Source organism: Melanerpes formicivorus, unplaced genomic scaffold (genome assembly GCF_026170545.1).
Source record: "Melanerpes formicivorus ecotype bairdi unplaced genomic scaffold, bMelFor1.0.p_v2 SCAF_16, whole genome shotgun sequence".
NCBI classification, from domain to species: domain Eukaryota; kingdom Metazoa; phylum Chordata; class Aves; order Piciformes; family Picidae; genus Melanerpes; species Melanerpes formicivorus.
This window is the reverse complement of record NW_027142368.1, coordinates 12,676,631-12,693,593: the sequence shown is the minus strand read 5'-3', so window position 1 is coordinate 12,693,593 and position 16,963 is coordinate 12,676,631. Positions and strand designations below refer to the sequence as shown.

The 16,963-nt window shown below is 62.6% G+C and overlaps 1 protein-coding gene across 2 annotated transcripts in view; it reads right to left on the bottom strand.

Moving 5' to 3' along the window:
• Positions 1-411: 411 nt before the first annotated feature.
• SPTB (spectrin beta, erythrocytic) overlaps positions 412-16,963 on the bottom strand; it is a 28,114-nt gene continuing 11,562 nt past the window's right edge. For both annotated transcript variants that reach the window (XM_068148187.1, XM_068148188.1), the window contains exons 11-36: positions 16,703-16,861; positions 16,323-16,625; positions 15,133-15,283; positions 13,937-14,804; positions 13,715-13,852; positions 12,875-13,634; positions 12,586-12,788; positions 12,414-12,504; positions 12,196-12,342; positions 11,846-12,109; positions 11,446-11,661; positions 11,020-11,109; positions 10,639-10,914; positions 9,681-9,811; positions 9,184-9,388; positions 8,605-8,979; positions 7,793-8,037; positions 7,525-7,663; positions 7,355-7,439; positions 6,715-6,911; positions 6,502-6,611; positions 6,238-6,319; positions 2,824-2,993; positions 2,565-2,738; positions 2,443-2,485; positions 412-1,495 (exon numbers count right to left, since the gene is read on the bottom strand). In XM_068148187.1, the coding sequence (XP_068004288.1) occupies positions 1,331-1,495; positions 2,443-2,485; positions 2,565-2,738; positions 2,824-2,993; positions 6,238-6,319; positions 6,502-6,611; positions 6,715-6,911; positions 7,355-7,439; positions 7,525-7,663; positions 7,793-8,037; positions 8,605-8,979; positions 9,184-9,388; positions 9,681-9,811; positions 10,639-10,914; positions 11,020-11,109; positions 11,446-11,661; positions 11,846-12,109; positions 12,196-12,342; positions 12,414-12,504; positions 12,586-12,788; positions 12,875-13,634; positions 13,715-13,852; positions 13,937-14,804; positions 15,133-15,283; positions 16,323-16,625; positions 16,703-16,861 (5,787 nt within the window). In that variant the 3' untranslated portion in view covers positions 412-1,330. The remainder of the gene's footprint in view (positions 1,496-2,442; positions 2,486-2,564; positions 2,739-2,823; positions 2,994-6,237; positions 6,320-6,501; positions 6,612-6,714; positions 6,912-7,354; positions 7,440-7,524; positions 7,664-7,792; positions 8,038-8,604; positions 8,980-9,183; positions 9,389-9,680; positions 9,812-10,638; positions 10,915-11,019; positions 11,110-11,445; positions 11,662-11,845; positions 12,110-12,195; positions 12,343-12,413; positions 12,505-12,585; positions 12,789-12,874; positions 13,635-13,714; positions 13,853-13,936; positions 14,805-15,132; positions 15,284-16,322; positions 16,626-16,702; positions 16,862-16,963) is intronic.

Genomic DNA, 16,963 nt, shown 5'->3' with positions numbered 1-16,963 from the left:
GGGGCAAGCCATGGACCTTCAGGTTACTTGGGAGAAGCAGCACCCTGGGGACCTCCAACCTGCCCACACACAAAGGCTCCCTGTGGACCACCTCCCCCTCCCCCAGCCCACAGGAGAATGGACATCTGGGAGACTCCCAAGCTGCCCAGGAGATGGGGATACCCATGGAGCTCCAGGAGGAGGACCCTGCAGAACCTCCACCTGCCCAGGGGAGTGCCCACCCATGGACCTCCACCTCACCCAGGAGAAGGAGCTCCTCCAGGACCTCCAACCTACCTGAAAGAAGGAAACACCTCATGGACCCTACAGCCCCTCGACATACCAAGAAGAAGGGGCACCCCATGGGCACGCCCCGTGCCCCCCCCCCCCCGGTGGTGCCCATCACGGTGCCCAACTTCACTTTCACATCTTTATTAGAAAAAAAAAGCCAAAACAAACCCAAACTGAACCCAAAATTCCTCTCTGGTCACCCCTGTCCGTGTCCCCCCCTCCCTGGGGTGTGTCCCACCCCAGTGGTGCTGACATGGGATATGGGGGGGGGACGGGCACAGGGTGGTAGGTGCTGGTGAGGAAGGTGGTGGCATCTGGCCCACCCCCCCCACCCCATACCCACATTCTTTGGTTGGAGCCCACGGGGGCTGTGGGGGTGCCCCCCTCTGCACCCACAGGTTGAGGTGGGGAGGGAGGGGGTGAGGGAGGGGTGTCTGAAGGGTGGGGTTTTTTTTTTGGGGGGGGGTAAGGGGGCACCCACAGCAGCCCCAGAGCGTGGGTGGGGGTGGGGTGTGGGGGGGGTTCACCCATGCACACGTGTGGCCAAGGAGGGGCGGGGGGAGTGCACGCATGCGGGGGGACACGCGCGGGCACACGTGCGCATGCAGCGGGCCGGGGGCTGTGCCATGGGGACCACCCCCTTACCCCACCCCCACCCCCCCCTCCCCCCGAGTCCCTCACCTTTATTTCCTGGGGTGGGGACACACAGACACACAGGTGGAGGAGATGATGTTGGAGGTGTGCTCCCCTCCGCGTATGCACAGCCCCCTCCTCCCCACTCCCCCCCCAGCGTGTCCATACGTGTGTGCCCACGCGCGGGGTGAGGGGGTGCCCACGTGTGTGCCATGGGGGGGAGGGGCTGGACACACACAAGGCGTGGCCAGGTTCCTCCTCCTACCCCTGGAGACCCAGCTGGAGGCGGAGGTCACAGGGGTGGCACGGTACACGCGGGACGGGTCGGTGCCCACGCGGGCCAGGGTGGTGCCCACGCGGGGCGGGGCGGGGCGGTGCCCACACGAGACGGGTCGGTGCCCACGTGGGTCAGGTCCCCTCATGGGGGTTATTTCTTTTTTGGGAAGAAGCTGAACCGTTTCTCTTTGTCCTTCCGGGGCAGGGGGTGTTCCGGAGGCGCCAAGGCCAAGGGTAAGCTCTGGGCCTTGCCCCAGTTGCCCTGGCACTCGCTGATGGCAGCGCTCAGTCCCTGCAGCCAAGCGTGGAGCTCCTCCTGTGCGGGCACGGCCGTGGGCGTCGGGTTCAACATCCAGCTTCCTCTGGAGCCCTCCCCTGTCACCCTCCCAGCCACCCCCCTGCCCCACACCTTCCCCGGTCACTCGTGTCCCTCTGAGCAATGCCAGCTTGCCACCATGAACTCGTGGCACAGCATGTCACCCTGGGCATCACCCACCCCTCAACCATGTCCTGATGGCACCTCTGGCCACACCGTGCTCCCCTGGGCACTGTGTCCTGGTAGCATTTCTGGTCATCCAGTGTACCCCTGAGACACCACCAGCTTCCCCCACCATGTCCCCATGGCACCCCTGGCCACCCCATGGGCTCTTGGGCATTGCCAACCCTCCCACTGTGTGTTCATGACCCACCTGGCTACACCACATGCCCCTGGGCACCATGTCCTGGTGGCACCTCTGGTCATCCCATGTACCCCTGGGACACCACCAGCTCCTCCCTTCATGTTCTGATGTCACCCCTGGGCACTGCTGGCCACTACCATGTCCCCCAGGCACCACCAGGGACCTTATGCCACCTCACCATGGCACCCCTGGCCCCTTGGGCATTGCCAACGCCCTCAACCATGGCATTCCTGGCCACCCCATGTTCCCCTGGGCATTCACTCTATCCCCTGGGCATCTTCAGCCACTCCTGTGTCCTCTTGGGTACCACCAGCCACACTCGGTCCCCCTGGCCACTGCCATGTCCCTTGGGCACCACCAACGACCCTGTGGTCCCCTCTGTCCCCCAGTCATCTCCAGCCCATCTTGTGTCCTCCTGGGCACCACTGGCCACCCCATATTCCCCTGGCTACTACCAGCCACCCTCTGCCCCCCTGGGCACTGCTGTCCACCGCCACATCCCTCGGGCACCACCAACCACCCTGTGGTCCCCCTCTCCCCCTTGGCTATCCCCAGCCTCCCCCTATCCCCTCCCTGTCCTCACCTCATCCTTGCCGTGGAAGAGCCACTCGCTGCCATTGCTGAGCCTGGGGGCAGAACACAGGCGGCAGTGAGGGCTGTGCCACCCCACGCCGTGCCACCTCGTGCCAACGCCAGCCCCCTTACCTGAGTTTGAAGACATGCTTCTTCTTCTTGTAGCCGGCTGCCACCTCGCAGAGGGCATCCCGCAGCCCCAGGGGCTCCTCGCCGTGGCACGGCAAGCCCAGTGCCCGGCTCTTGGCATCCTTGAAGAAGGCCAACTGGCCCCCCCTCAGCACGCAGTACCTGGTGCTCCACGACCTGCCGCCACAATGCCACCGTCAGCTCGGCACCTTCCTCCTGTGCCCAGGGTATCCCTGCCGGGTGCCGCCGGCACCGTGCCTACCGGTTGGATGCCCGCTTGGTGGCCGCTTCCAGGTCGTGCTTGCGGCCGAGGTAGCCTTCGAGCTGGACGTTGCAGGTGCGGGCTGGCAGCGTGGCCGGTTCCTCCAGCTCGTCCCGGGGGGGCCTCGGGCTCGGTGACACCAGCTTCTCGTTGCCCACCGTCCGTGCCAGCTGCCGCAAACCAACAGCGCCGTTACGCCGCGGCGGCGCCGCCCACCGCCCAAAGCCGCGCCTGGAAGGGCTGTGCCCTCCCATGCTGGCATCTGCTTGTGTGGTCCGAGGTCCCCAGCGGGTCCCCCGAGCTGGTGGCTTAGCCAACTGGCGCAGGTCAGCCTCAGCTGTCATGGTCAGTGGCTCCACCAGCTCCGAGTGGTGGCTACTGGGACGTGGTCCTGCCCTGACACCCACACCTTGGGCTCAGGGTGGTGCCAGGGTTGTCCCCCTCCTAGGTATGGGGTGGTGGGGTTGAGCCAGGCAGGAAGCCCTTGGAGCTGCCTTGCTGATGTCCCCTCCCCAGTAGCATCTCCCTGTGGTTCCATGTCCTCAGTGGGTCTCCAAATTGGTGGCTGAGCCAACTAGGGGCATGCCAACCCCAGCTTGCACTGGCAGTGACTCCACCAGCTCCAAGTGCTGGTACTGGGAGGATCCCTGTGAGCAACTGGGCCATAGCCCTGCCCTGGTACCCACCTCGTGGGCTCAGGGTGGTGCCAGGGTTCCCTATGCCAGATGTGCAGCAATGGGGTTGAGCCATGCAAGAAGCCCTGGTGGTGATGTCCTCCCCACTGGGGTTTGGGGACAGTGGGGGACACAGGCTGGGGACCATGGTGCCCATCCTGGGATGCCCTCCCACACTTCCTGCACCTGGGAGCAGTGGCTGTTGGCACCACGAGGAAGTCCTGCCATGTGTCCTGCCAAGAGGGACACTGTCCCTGGCAGCCAGGAGATGCCCATGTCCCCAAGCAGGCTGGCAGTGCTCTCATCCCCACATAGAAGGGGACAGCAGGCTCCAGCAGACAGCAGCAGCCATGTCCTCAAGCAGGCACAGAGGGGTCTTGTCCCCAAGAAGCCAGAAGATACCCATGTCCCCAAGCAGGCAAAGTCACCCATGTCCCCAAGCAGGCAGAGGGGGACTCTGTCCCTAAGGAGCCAGAAGATGCTCATGCACCCAAGCAGGCAGAGGGGGACTCTGTCCCCAAGCAGGCAGAAGATGCCCATGCCCCCAGGCAGGTGAAATTGGCCAGGTTCCCAAGCAGGCAGAGGGGGACTCTGTCCCCAAGGAGCCAGAAGATGCCCATGTCCCCAAGCAGGTGAAAGTGGCCAGGTCCCCAGGCAAGCAGAGGGGGATCTTGTCCCCAAGGAGCCAGAAGATGCCCATGTCCCCAAGCAGGTGAAAGTGGCCAGGTCCCCAAGCAGGCAGAGGGGAATCTTGTCCCCAAGGAGCCAGAAGATGTTCATGCACCCAAGCAGGCAGAGGGGGATCTTGTCCCCAAGGAGCCAGAAGATGTTCATGCACCCAAGCAGGCAGAGGGGGATCTTGTCCCCAAGGAGCCAGAAGATGTTCATGCACCCAAGCAGGCAGAGGGGGATCTTGTCCCCAAGGAGCCAGAAGATGTTCATGCACCCAAGCAGGCAGAGGGGGATCTTGTCCTCAAGGAGCCAGAAGATGCCCATGTCCCCAAGGTGGTAGAAATGGTCTTGTCCCTAAGTAGGTATTCAGGGATCCTGTCCCCAGGAAGGCAAAATTGATCTTGTCCCCAAAGATCCAGGAGATGCCCATGTCCCCAAGCAGACAGAGGGATACCCTGTCCCCAAAGAGCCAGGAGATGCCCATGTCCCCAAGCAGACAGAGGGATACCCTGTCCCCAAAGAGCCAGGAGATGCCCATGTCCCCAAGCAGACAGAGGGATACCCTGTCCCCAAAGAGCCAGGAGATGCCCATGACCCCAAGCAGACAGAGGGATACCCTGTCCCCAAAGAGCCAGGAGATGCCCATGACCCCAAGCAGGCAGAAGAGACAGAAATAGTCCTTGTCCCCAAGCAAGCAGAATGACCAGAGGGCAACCCTGTCCCCAAGCAGGCAGGAGGAGCAGAGAGGCTGGCAGCAAGCATAAGGTGGCTGACAGAAAAAGTGACAGTGCCCTGGGAGTGACAATAGCCCAGAGGGTGGCAATGCCGTGCTGGGTAATGATGTCCCACAGAATGCTGACAGCTGGTGTGGTGACAGTGCCACCCAGGGTGACGATGCCATGTAGAGTAACGATGCCTCAGGGGGTGACAATGCCATGCTGGGTAATGATGTCACACAGGATGCTGATGGTTTGTAGGGTGACAGTGCCCTGCAGGGTGGTGAAGCCACAGAGAGTAATGATGCCCTCACAGGGTGGCAATGCCCCATGGGATGATGAAGCCACATGGAGTAACGATGTCCCCACAGGGTGGCAGTGCCCCATGGGGTGATGATGTCTTGCAGGGTGATAGTGCCCCACAGGGTGATGGTGCCCCATACAGTGATGACATCTCTTGAGGTGATGCCCCAAAGGGTGCTGATTCCCAGTGGGGGGACAATTGCCCACGGGGTGATGATGTCTTGCAAGCTGGCAATGCCTCATGGGGTGACAATACCCCACGGGGGACGATGATGCCCTGCAAGGTGGCAGTGCCCCATGGAGTGATGATGCCTCCTGGGGTGACAATGCCTCATGGAGTGCTGATGCCTTACGGGGTGACAATGCCCCACAGAGTGCTGATGCCTTGCGGGGTGACGATGCCCCATGGAGTGCTGATGCCTTGCAGGGTGACAGCCCCATGGGATGGAGATGCCCAGGAGATAGCAATGCCACAATGGCCACATGCTGAGTGTGACCAGCCAGCAGCTCCATCCCCACGTGCCCCTGGGCACCTCTGCCTGATGTCTCCTCTGTGCTGGGGCAGAGCCAACCCCGTGCCCAGGGCTGGGTGCTTGTCAAGTTGGGTACTGTGGGTCTGGTTGGTGTCCCCATGGGTTCCTCCTGTGACACGTTGCCTTGGTGACAGCAGAGAGTGGTGGCCAAGATCAGCCACGCTGGGATGGATGCTCTGGCTCTGGAGCACCTATGGGTGCTTGCCTCCACCAGTTTGCTCCAGCCTGGTCCTGGGATGCTCCAAGCCACTACAGGGACCTCCTGGCCGTGCCAAGAGCTGGGGTGAAGGGGACAGTGCAGCACCCAGGTGCCCACCCAGCCACTTTGGGGTCATTAAGCATTTATTCAACACAAGGCAAGGAAGGAGGCAGGGGCTGGGGGTGCTGGGAGCTGTCCACATGCCAGGGTCAAGGTGAAGGTGAAGGTGAAGGCCACAATCACAGGGTCTGCCAGGAGCTGTGGGACATGCAGGGACACATTTCCAGGGACAGACAAAGCTAAACTCAAGAACTGACCGGCTCTAGTCCATCGGTGGTGGGCGGAGAGGTATCTTGCGTGCTTGTGTCCTTCCTCTTCTCCTCCTCCTCCTCGTCAGACCTGCAGCAGGGAGGCAACCAGCTCAGGGACCCCAGAAGAGCGTGAGGCCCTCAACCCAGCTGGGGAATCGCAGCTGTGGTCCTTCTGGGACCTCCTAAGGGGTGAAAACCCCAGCGCGGCAGGGCTCGACCTTCAGCCCCTCTTCATCTTCACGGAGTCGCTGCTCTGAAGGCTTCTCTTACCTGGCCTCCAGCTCCCCATCCAGCTCCAGGCGGTAGTCAGGGCCCTGGGTGCGCGTCACCCCCTCCTGTGCCGCCCCCTCGCGCGGCGTCCGTCCGTCCAGGAGCTCCAACTGCCCGGGGAAGGAGGTGAAGGCGTTAGGGCTTGCTGGGGATGCTGGGGGTGGGGACACTGAGGAAGGGGACCAGGCACGCCCCACCCAGAGCCTTCCTCACCGTGGTCAGCTTCCTCAGGGCGGCGATGCGCTCCTCCCAGGTGGCTGAGGACTTCTCGAAGGCCTCGTGCCGCTTGAGGAGCTTCTCCACCGCGTCCACCGTCTGCCCGTAGTCGCTGCTGGCCAGGTAGGGCTCCTGAGCCATCAGCCACGACTCGGCTACCGAAGCGTCCCGGGAGAACTGGCACACCTCCAGTACTGTGGGCAGGGATGGGCAGTGTCAGACCCCAGCCACCACCAGCAGCACCAGCACCACCATCATCAGCCTCACCACCGTCATCATCACCACCATCACCATCAACATCACCACCATTAGCACAGCCACCATCATCACCAGCAGCACCACCATCACTATCACCTCTATCTCCATCACCACTATCTCCATCACTTACCACTACTGCCACCATTATCATCACCATCATCACCACCAGCAGCACCACCGGCAGCACCATCGTCACTATCACCACTATCTCCATCTCCATCACCACTGCCACCATTTTCATCACCATCATCACCATCAATACCATCATCACCACTACCATCAACATCACCACCATCAACACCATCAACATCACCACCATCAACATCACTACCAGCACCCCACCCCACCGCCCCCTGCCAAGCTCCACCAGCACACTCACGGAGCCGCAGCCTCTCCCATCGCTGCTCCCACGTTTCCATCATGGCTTTCCTCTTCTCCACCACCTCCACCAGCTTCTCCTTGATCTGTGACAAAGCATCATCACGAGGTGTCCTTGGTGGCACCGTGTCCCCCCCCAGCCCCACACCCAGTCTCAGCTGCTGCCCTCACCTCAGGCGAGTCCTGGTGCTTGCGCTGCAGCAGCTTCTTGCCCAGCTCGATGCAGGTGGTGAAGTTCTTGCCCCGGGCATCCACCTCCGCTCTGATGCCTTGGTGATACTTCATGAGCAGCTCCACTGAGGAGACATCCCTGGAGAGAGAGAGAGAGGTTCTGCTGTCAGCGCTGCCCCTGGCACTGGGTTCCCCCAAACGGTGCCACATCGCACCCAACGGCGCCAGCTGCCCTCAAACGGTGCCAGGTGCCGAGCAGCAGCCGCACCTGGGCTTCTCCTGCGTCTCGATCTGCCGCACGGTGCTCTCCATCCAGGAGAGCAGGTCCCGCGCCATGCTGAAGAAGCGATGCCGGTCAGCGGTGTCCACCAGCCGCGCCCGGCGCCCGCTGCACGCCTCCAGCAGCTCCCGCAGGGCTCGGGCCACCTCCTGCTCCTGCTCCTGGATGCCAGCTGCCTTCTCCCCGGCGTAGGCAGTCTGCAGCCGTGAGGCCGTGTCCCGAAACTGCTGGACCTGCCCCGTGGAGAGGGAGAACGTGGGGATGGAGTCATGGAATCACAGAATGGGTTGGGTGGGAAGAGACCTTCGGGATTGTGGAGTCTCCAACCTTTCACCCAGCACTGCCAGGGCACCACTAAACCATGGCTCTCAGCACCACATGTCTGCAGCTCTGAAAGCCCTCCAGGGATGAGGGCTCTACCACTGCCCTGGGCAGCCTGGACCAGGCCTTGACAGCCCTCATGGAAAAGAAATTGTTCCTCATGTGAAACTTAAACCTCCCCTGGGGCAACGTGAGGCCATTTCCTTTTGTTTTATCGCTTGTTCCTTGGCAGAAGAGCTCAACCCACACCTGGCTCCAACCTCCTTACAGGGAGCTGCAGAGAGCCAGAAGCTCTCCCCTCAGCCTCCTTTGCTCCAGGCTGAACACCCCCAGCTCCCTCAGCTGCTCCTCCCCAGCCTTGTTCTCCAGACCTTTCCCCAGCTTCGTTGCCCTTCTCTGGACCTGTTCCAGCACCTCAGGATGCTGAGTGCTGGTGCTGCTGCCAGGACATCTCCACCAGCCCCATGGTGCATCCTCACCTGTGTCTCCAGCAGCTGCAGGTCCCTCTCAAAGGCGCTGTGCATGCGGTGGAATGCCTCCACCGTGCCAACGTCCTCGCCCAGGTCCTGGGGCAGCTCCTGCCGCCGGGCAGCGATGAGGGCCAGGAGCTCGGTGCCATCGTAGAAGTACTTGTGGAGGTCATGGGAGGCAGCGAGGAGCTGCATGCGGGTGTCTATGAGCTCCAGGAGGTCAGCCCAGCTCTCGTTCAGGCCGTCCTTCCACTCAGCCATGGTGGCTGCCTCCGAATGCCCTGCGTCGATCAGGTCCTCGATGGTGAGGTTGACACGGTCCACGCGCTCCTGCCCCACGCTGCCTGTCTCCCGGGCAAACTCCCGGAACTTCTCCCTCAACAGCTTCATGGAGAGGAAAGAAAAAACCAGCCAGAGAATCACAGAGTTGTTTTGGTCGCAAAAGACATCCCTGGAGGTGTTTGAGACCCTTCCCCAGCTTCACTGCCCTTTTCTGAACCCACCTCAGGACCAGCTGAGCTTGCCCTCCCCCCAGACAAACGAACCACTTTTGCATCACGCCTCCTACCCCAAATTCTCCTCACTCACCGTGACGTGATCCAGATCCTGCCCCATCTCCTGGGAGGAGGCGACCACATCGCGCTCGGCAATCCACTGCTCCAGGTCTTCCACCTCCCGCTTCAGCTGGAAGAGGCGGGACATGTGCTCCAGGCGCCGGCGGCGCTCCTCGGCCGCCTCCTTCAGCCCCGCGTAGTGCTTGTCCACCTGGCCCTGCAGCCGGATGATCTGCTCCCTGCGCGGCCCCGGCACACAGACACCCCAGTTCTCACCCGGCAAGAGACGGCCCTCACCCACCCATCTCACTAGCGTGGGGGTGGTGGCTCCTCATGGTTAAGGACTAGTTTTGTGTTCCCACCTCCCCCCCGCCGACCGTGGCCCCTCTCTGCCACCACCTCCCCGCCGTAGCCTTGGTGGTGCCACCCAACACCAGGGCAGCAGCCAATGCTGTTGGAGCTCCCACCAACCACCCACCGCCATGGGGTCGCCCCAAAGGACAAGGGAGAGGCGGTGGTGGTGGCACCTACCCCTCAGGGTGGCCGGCAGAGAGCAGCTGCTGAGCCCTCCCTGCCAGCTCCTTGATGGTCTGGCCATAGTCCTCGATGGACCTCTGCTGCCGGATGTGTCTCTTCAGCATCACCGAGCCGCTCTCCTCGTCCTGTGCCACGGGGGACACCAGTACCCATCAGCACTGGCACGGCCGTGGCACAGGGACCACGGTCCAGCCCCAGTGCCCACCCTATGGGTATGTCTGATGCAGTGGGGAGCTCAGCACAGGGAGCATGGCACGGGGTGGGGTGGCACAGCTTGGCACGGGGTGGGGAGACATGGGATGGTGTGGTGTGGGATGGGCTGCAATGGTCACACGTGGGACGGGGTGGGAGGAGCTGTAATGGTGTGGCATGGGGTGGCAGGGATGGCATGGTGTGGTGGGTTGAAATTTCCCTCCCAATATTAACGTTTTAAAGGCATAGCCTAAAACTACTATGGGATGGTAGCATGGGATGACCTGTAGTGGCACAGCACACTGTGGCATAGATGGCATAGCATGGCATGGGATGACTTATAGTGGCATGGCATAGAGTGGTATAGGTTGCATGGTGTGGCATTGGGCTGCATGGATGGCATGGCATTGCATGGATAGCATAGGATTGTAGAACATGGCATGGGATAGCTGGGATGAGATGGCATGGGATAGATGGCATGGATGGCATAGGCGGGTAGAACATGGCATGGGATAGATGGGATGAGATGGCATGGGATAGATGGCATGGATGGCATAGGCGGGTAGAACATGGCATGGGATAGATGGGATGAGATGGGATAGATGGTAGAGCATGGCATGGCATGGCATGGCACACCATGTTACCAGACAACATTTAGCATCACCCACACCATAAACTAAGTTGACTTAGGATGCCCCAGCATGGCACAGCCCTGAGCCCTGCCCAAACCCCAGGGGCACCACGAGGAGCCACCCCTCACCTTCGGCTTCTCCTCAGCTCCCATGAAGAGCTCCTGCTCGCTGACCCAGGCCTCGGCCTCGCTGGCATCCTGGTAGTACTGCTGAGCCTCGCCAGCCTCCCTCAGCCGCCGCTGCCGGGCAGCCGCCTCTGCCCGCAGGGCCTCCCACAGCTCCTGCAGCTCCTGCACCTTCTTCACCAGCTCTGGCCTCGCCTGGTCACCACCAACCACCTCCTCTCCCCGGCTCAGCACCTCAGTCAGGCGTGGGGCATGACCTGCCAGCTCCTTCTGCAGCGTCTGCCAGTAGGGTGGGTGGTCATCAGAGGGGTCACCCATGGTTTGGGTGGCCCCAGGGGACCAGCAGGGGTGGTGTTTGGGTGTTGATGTTGCACCAGGGCTCACCTCGTTCCTCTTGGTCAAGCGTTGCACACTTGGGAGGTCGGTGCCATGCTCTGTTGACCTCGCTAGGGGCAGCCTTTCCTGTACCCAGAGCTGTGGGCAAGGGCACCCACTGAGCACCACATGGCACCCACGGATGCCCCCCAGCACACCAGATCCCACCACACCAAGGATCAAGGAATCATGGAATTGTTTGGGTTGGAAGAGACCTTGGAAGATCATGGAGTCCAACCATTCACCCAGCACTGCCAGGGCACCACTAAACCATGGCCCTCAGCACCACAGCTCCACGGCTTTGAAACCCTCCCAGGGATGAGGACTCCATCACAGCCCTGAGCAGCCTGGACCAGTCCTTGACAGCTCTTAAGGGCAAGAAATTGTTCCTCATGCCCGACCTAAGCCTCCCCAAGTGCTCCCCTGGATGCTCACCGCCTCATCCTCCAGATCCCTCTCAAGCTGGTACACAGCTTTGGCGTTCTCCAGCTCCTTCCTCCTCCTCTCCAGTGGCTCCAGCAGCTCAAGGAATCGCTGCCGGAGCCTCTGCTCCTGTCCTTCAGCGTCTGGCACATCCCCAGCAGCTGGGGGTGCCTGACTTTCCAGCTCCTCCAACTCCTTCATCCACGTTCTCACTTGCTCTTCCAGTCTCTAAGTGGAGGAGAACCACAGGAGGTGAGGAGCAGAGCCAGCTTCGTGACCCCCAAGCCACCAGTCCACCCTGTTTGGTGACGCGACCGTGGGGCAGCACAACCCTACTCAAACCTCAGGCTGAAGCATCACCACCACCCTGCCACCCCTGCAGCGCCGTCCTGGCACCGCACCACCAACCCACCGTCAACCTCTTCAGCAGCAGGTTGGTGGCGCTGAGGTCCTTGGCTTGCTCGGTGGCACGCAGCTCCTCCTCCGCCCGTCCCAGCAAGCTCTCCAGCTCTCCACAGCTCCGGGCGTACAGCTCGGCGCGGCTGGCCTCGAACAGCCTCTGTCCCTTCTCCTCGGCCGCCCGGCGCAGCCCATCCCAGCGCCCGCGGAGCTCCGACAGCCGCTGCCTCACCGCCTGGCCGTGCTGCGGCTTCCGGCTCGCCAGCTCCTGCCCCTCCTGCCGGCGACACCAAAGAGGTTGGTGGCCATCACCCGTCGGCTCCACGCCACCCTCCCCCCAACCCCTCCAGCGCCACCACCCACCGTCTCGATCTTCTCCAGCCAGCCCTGGGTGGGTGCCAGCTCGGCCATGAAGGCTTGGTGCTTCTGCCACTTGCCGTGGAGGCCACGGGCACCGCCGTAGGAGACGTCCTGCAGGGTCAGCATCTTGTCCTCCACCCAGGCGTCGAGCTGAGGGCAAGAGGTGTCAGAGCTTGCCTGGTGGGAACCCCCTGGTGCCACCAGCCATGCCACGTTCCTACCTCCCGGCAGCTCTGCAGGAAGGTCTGCAGCTCGTGGTTGTCCTGCAGCAAACCTGCTGCTTCCTCCGCCTTGGCCACGACAGCTCCATGCCTGGTAGGGCGACCAAAGACGGTCAGCAGCAGCCCTGCTACCCACATGCTGCCCACCCCACCTGCCCCTCCCCGGACTCACCGCTCCTGGAGAGCCTGGCACTTCTCAGTGATCTTCTCGGCAAAGATGTTCCCCTCAGCCACCAGCTTGGTGCCCCCAGCCACCACCTCGGGGACCTTCTCGGCGCTGCTCTCCATGCCGGCACGGAAGTCCTGGAAGCGGCGCAGGGCGGCAGCCGAGCCCTCTGGCGTGGTGGGCAGCTCCAGGTGGGCCAAGGTGTACTCCTGGGGGACACAACGAGGGGTCAGCACCAATCTGGGGGCACCCGCAAGCCAGGGACGCCCCTCCGGCACCCACCTTGAGCACCCACCTGGTTGGTGAGGAGGATCTCCACCTGCTTGGCATCCCGGAGGAACTCCTGGAAGTCCCGGCACTGGACCAGGAAGCGGTGACGGACATCTGCCATCTTGGCCAGGGCAGCCCACCCGGCTTCCACGCCGCCCAGGCGCTGCCGCAGCACCTCATACTCGGGGTCCTCCTGCTCTCCCAGGACCCTCTCCCCAGCTGCCACCAAGGCAGTGAAGGCATCCGCGTGCTCCTCCACGTCCCGCCGGGCAGCCTCGTGCCGCTGCAGCATCTCCTCCGCCTCGGCCAAAGAAGCTGGCACCTCGTCGGTGGCTGCCACGGCTTTCTGAGCTCCGAAGAGCCAAGCTTGGAAGTTGTCCAGGTCCTGCAAGAAGCTCCGGAGCTGCCCAACTTCCCCCAGGGAAGCCGCTCGTTCCCCCAGGGCCCCCTGGAGCTCCTCCCAGGCGGCCACCGCCGCCTCCAGCCTCTCTGTTGCCTCTCCAGCCACCTCTGGCCGTTCCTCCGCCACCTGCTTGGCTTGGGAGCGTAGGGTGGCCAGACGGTCTTTGGTGGCCTCCAGCTCCCGCTCAATGCCATAGAGCTTGCGTTGGGTGGCCAAGATGCCGGCCAGGTCCCGGCCCAGCTCGGCAGTGGCCTCCACCACCTGGACTTTGCTCTTCAGCCACTGCCGGGTCTCCTCGCTCTCCAGACGGTAGTTGAGGAGCCTCAAGGCTGAGCCCACCGCCTGGCGACGCTCTGAAACCAGCTCCTTGAACTGGTCCCACCTGCAAGACAGAGATGGGAGATAGCAGGGACCAATGGCCCCGGCATCACCCACTCACCTCGCTGTCCCCTGCCACCCTACCTCTTGTTGAGCTCCTCCCGGCACTGCTGGACCTGGGGACTGCGGGGATGTCTGCTTGCCACCAGCCCGTCGGCTGCCTGGTTGATGGTGGCGACCTGGGAAGCCATGGTGGCCATCTCCTGTTCCAACCCATCCAACCTGTGGGGATGACCAGGTTGAGAATGGGCCTATACCTCGAGACACGGCATGGTAGCACCACCACCACCACCACGGAAACCCTACCTGTGCTGTGCTACATCCAGATCCTCCAGCGCCTGGGGGACCTCCAGCTGTCGCAGCCAGGTCTCCTTGGAGCCCATCCAGAGGTGACAAGCGTCGCTCTCCCCAAACACAGTGTAGAGGTCAAGGGCGTCCTGCAGCTGCCGGCCACGCCGCTCGGCCATGGCGGCCACCTCGGCGTACAGCTGCCGGAGGGCCAGCAGCCGGTTCTGCGCCTCGGGGCCGGCACGCAGCTCCGGTGGGAAGCCCTCAGCTTGTTGGGCCAGCTTCTCCAGCTGCTCCTGAGCTGCCCCCAGCTCCTCCAGCAGCTCCCGGTGCTGCCTCAGCAGGACACGGGTATGGGATTCGTCCTGCCCCAGCTCCTCACTGCCCGCTCTCCGGCGGGCATCCTGCAGCCCCTCTGCCAGCTCCTCCGCTTCCACCTGGAACTGGAAGAAGCCCTCGGCTTCCTTCAAGCCACGTCGGCGGAACGCAGCCAGTTCCTCCAGTTGTCCCCACAACGCCCTCACTGCCGCCCCCCGCTCCCGCAGCTGCCCGGTTGCCAGCCCCACCGCCGCCAGCCCCTCGCCCGTGGCCAGCGCCCGCTCCAACCGGGCACCCCGGCTCTGCAGCTCGGCTTCGAAGGCAGCGTGGCGGCGTTGGAGCAGCAAGACGCTTGGTAGGTCCTTCCCAAAGTCCAAGGAGGAGTAGAGCTGCTCCTGCTCCTTGATCCAGCTCTCAGCTTCGTCCAGCTCCCACAGGCAGGTCCAGAGGGATCGGGATTGCTCCAGCAAAGCTCTCCTCCGGGCTGCCAGCGCCTGCAGCTCCCGGCGGCACAGCTCAAGGTGGCTCACACGGTCTCGGATGACTTTGGGGTCACAAGGACGGTAGCCTGGATAAGGGGTGAGGTGGGCACCCATCAGCATGATGGCTTCCCTCAGCTGTGCCATGGTCTTGGCTCCTCTTGGCCACCCCATGGTGCTGGCTTCCCTTGGCCATGCCAGAGTGCTGGCTTCCTTTGGCCATACCATGGTCCTGGCTTTCCTTGGCCATGCTGTGGTGCTGGCTCCCCTTGGCCATGCCATGGTGCTGGCTTTCCTTGGCCATACCATGATCCTGGCTCCCCTTGGCCACCCCATGGCCCTGGCTTCCCTTGGCAATGCCATGGTGCTGGCTCCCCTTGGCTGTGCCATGGTGCTGGGCTATGCTGGGAGGCTTACCCTCGGCGTCGGCGAAGCGCAGGGCGGCGGCACTGATGGCTCGCGTCCTCTCGGCGTGAAGGGCCATGTCACGCTCCAGCAGCCGGTGGGTCTGCAGCAGCTCCTCCGCTTCCAGAAGGTGCTTCCCGGATTCAGGTGATGCCAATTGCACCTGCGAGAGAGACCCGGCTGTCATCTACTGCCAGCTCTGCCTGCTGGCACCCATTGCTACCAAAAGCCGCCATCAGCACCCAAGTATCTCATCAACACCCTGCCAGTGGCCCCCAATGTCTGTGGCTCACCTTGACCTTGTGCATCCGGTCCCAGCTGGTGGATGCTGGTAGATGGCACCCACTGCTGCTCAAGACCCACCACCAGCACCCCAACATCTCATCTACAAGTTCTCACCATCATCCTGCCTGGGGAGAACAGTGCACCCCACCCATGGGGGCACCCAGTGCTTGCAGTTCACCTTGGTGTTAGGGTGAGGTGCTTGGGGATATGACTTAGGGGTGAACTTTGTAGAGTAAGGTTCTGGGTTGGACTTGGTGATCCTGAAGGTCTTTTCCAACATGAATGTTTCTGTGATTCTGGGACTTCATCCACCCAGTTCCAGATGGAGGATGCTGGCAGACAGCACCCACTGCTACCCAAAAGCACCCCAGCATCTCACCTACCTCCCCAGTGGGGTCCCACCAACACCTTGCCTGGTGGGAGGACCAAGGCATCCCACCCGTGGTGGCAGCTCACCTTGACCTCATCCATCTAGTCCCAGCTGGAGGGTACCCAAAAGCCACCACCAGCACCCCAGCATCTCATCTACCTTAGTGATAGCATCCTGGTGAGACCAACTCACCCAGCACCCATGGTTCATCTTGACCTCATCCATCCAATCCCAGCTGGTGGGTATCCAAAAGCCACCACCAGCACCCTACATCTCATCTACCTTAGTGATAGTGTCCTGGTGAGACCAATGCACCCCACCTGTGGTGGCATCCAATGCAGCTCACCCTGATCTCATTCATTCAGTCCCAGCTGGTGGGTGCCCAAAAGCCACCACCAGCACCCCAGCATCTCATCTACCTTAGTGATAGCATCCTGGTGAGACCAACTCACCCAGCACCCATGGCTCACCTTGACCTCATCCATCCAATCCCAGCTGCTGGGTGCCCAAAAGCCACCACCAGCACCCCAGCATCTCATCACCTCACCTTGACCTCATCCATCCAGTCGATGCTGTGCAGCATCTCCTGGAAGAGGTGCTGCAGGGCCAGGTTCATCTCCAGGCGCTGGCGGCGAGCGGCCAGCAGCTCCAGGAGCTGCTCCCAGAGCCGCAGGATGTTGTCCTTGCGCCCGTTGATGCGCTGGACGTCGTGGTAGCCCTCCAGCTCCAGCTCCCTGGCCACGGCCACAATGGCCTGCACCCGCTCCTTGTAGGCCGCCGTGTCCGTCTCGATGGCCTCGTGCTTCTTCTTGGCCGCCTCCACCGCCGACAGGTCCTGCCCGAAGTTGTCCTGCGCCAGCACAAAACCCACGGTGAGGCCCTGCTGGGGGCGTCCCGGTCCCCGAGGGCGGTCGGCCCTGGCCTCACCTGGGCCACCAGCCGCTGGTTCTCGCTCAGCCAGGCTTCCCTCATGGCCGCCTTGCGGTCAAAGCGCCGCGCCAGCTGCTCCAGCTTCTCCTGCCGGATCAGCTCGTTGCGCAGCGCCAGCTCCCGCTCGTGCTCTGCTTTCTCCAGCTGCTCCCAGGCCTGCGGGAAGGTGGCCACTGGGTGAGGGTGGGACCCACCTCCCATGTCCCACCACCCACCTGTGTCTGGTTCTGCTAGCGAGCCTCAGCATCATCCATGGAT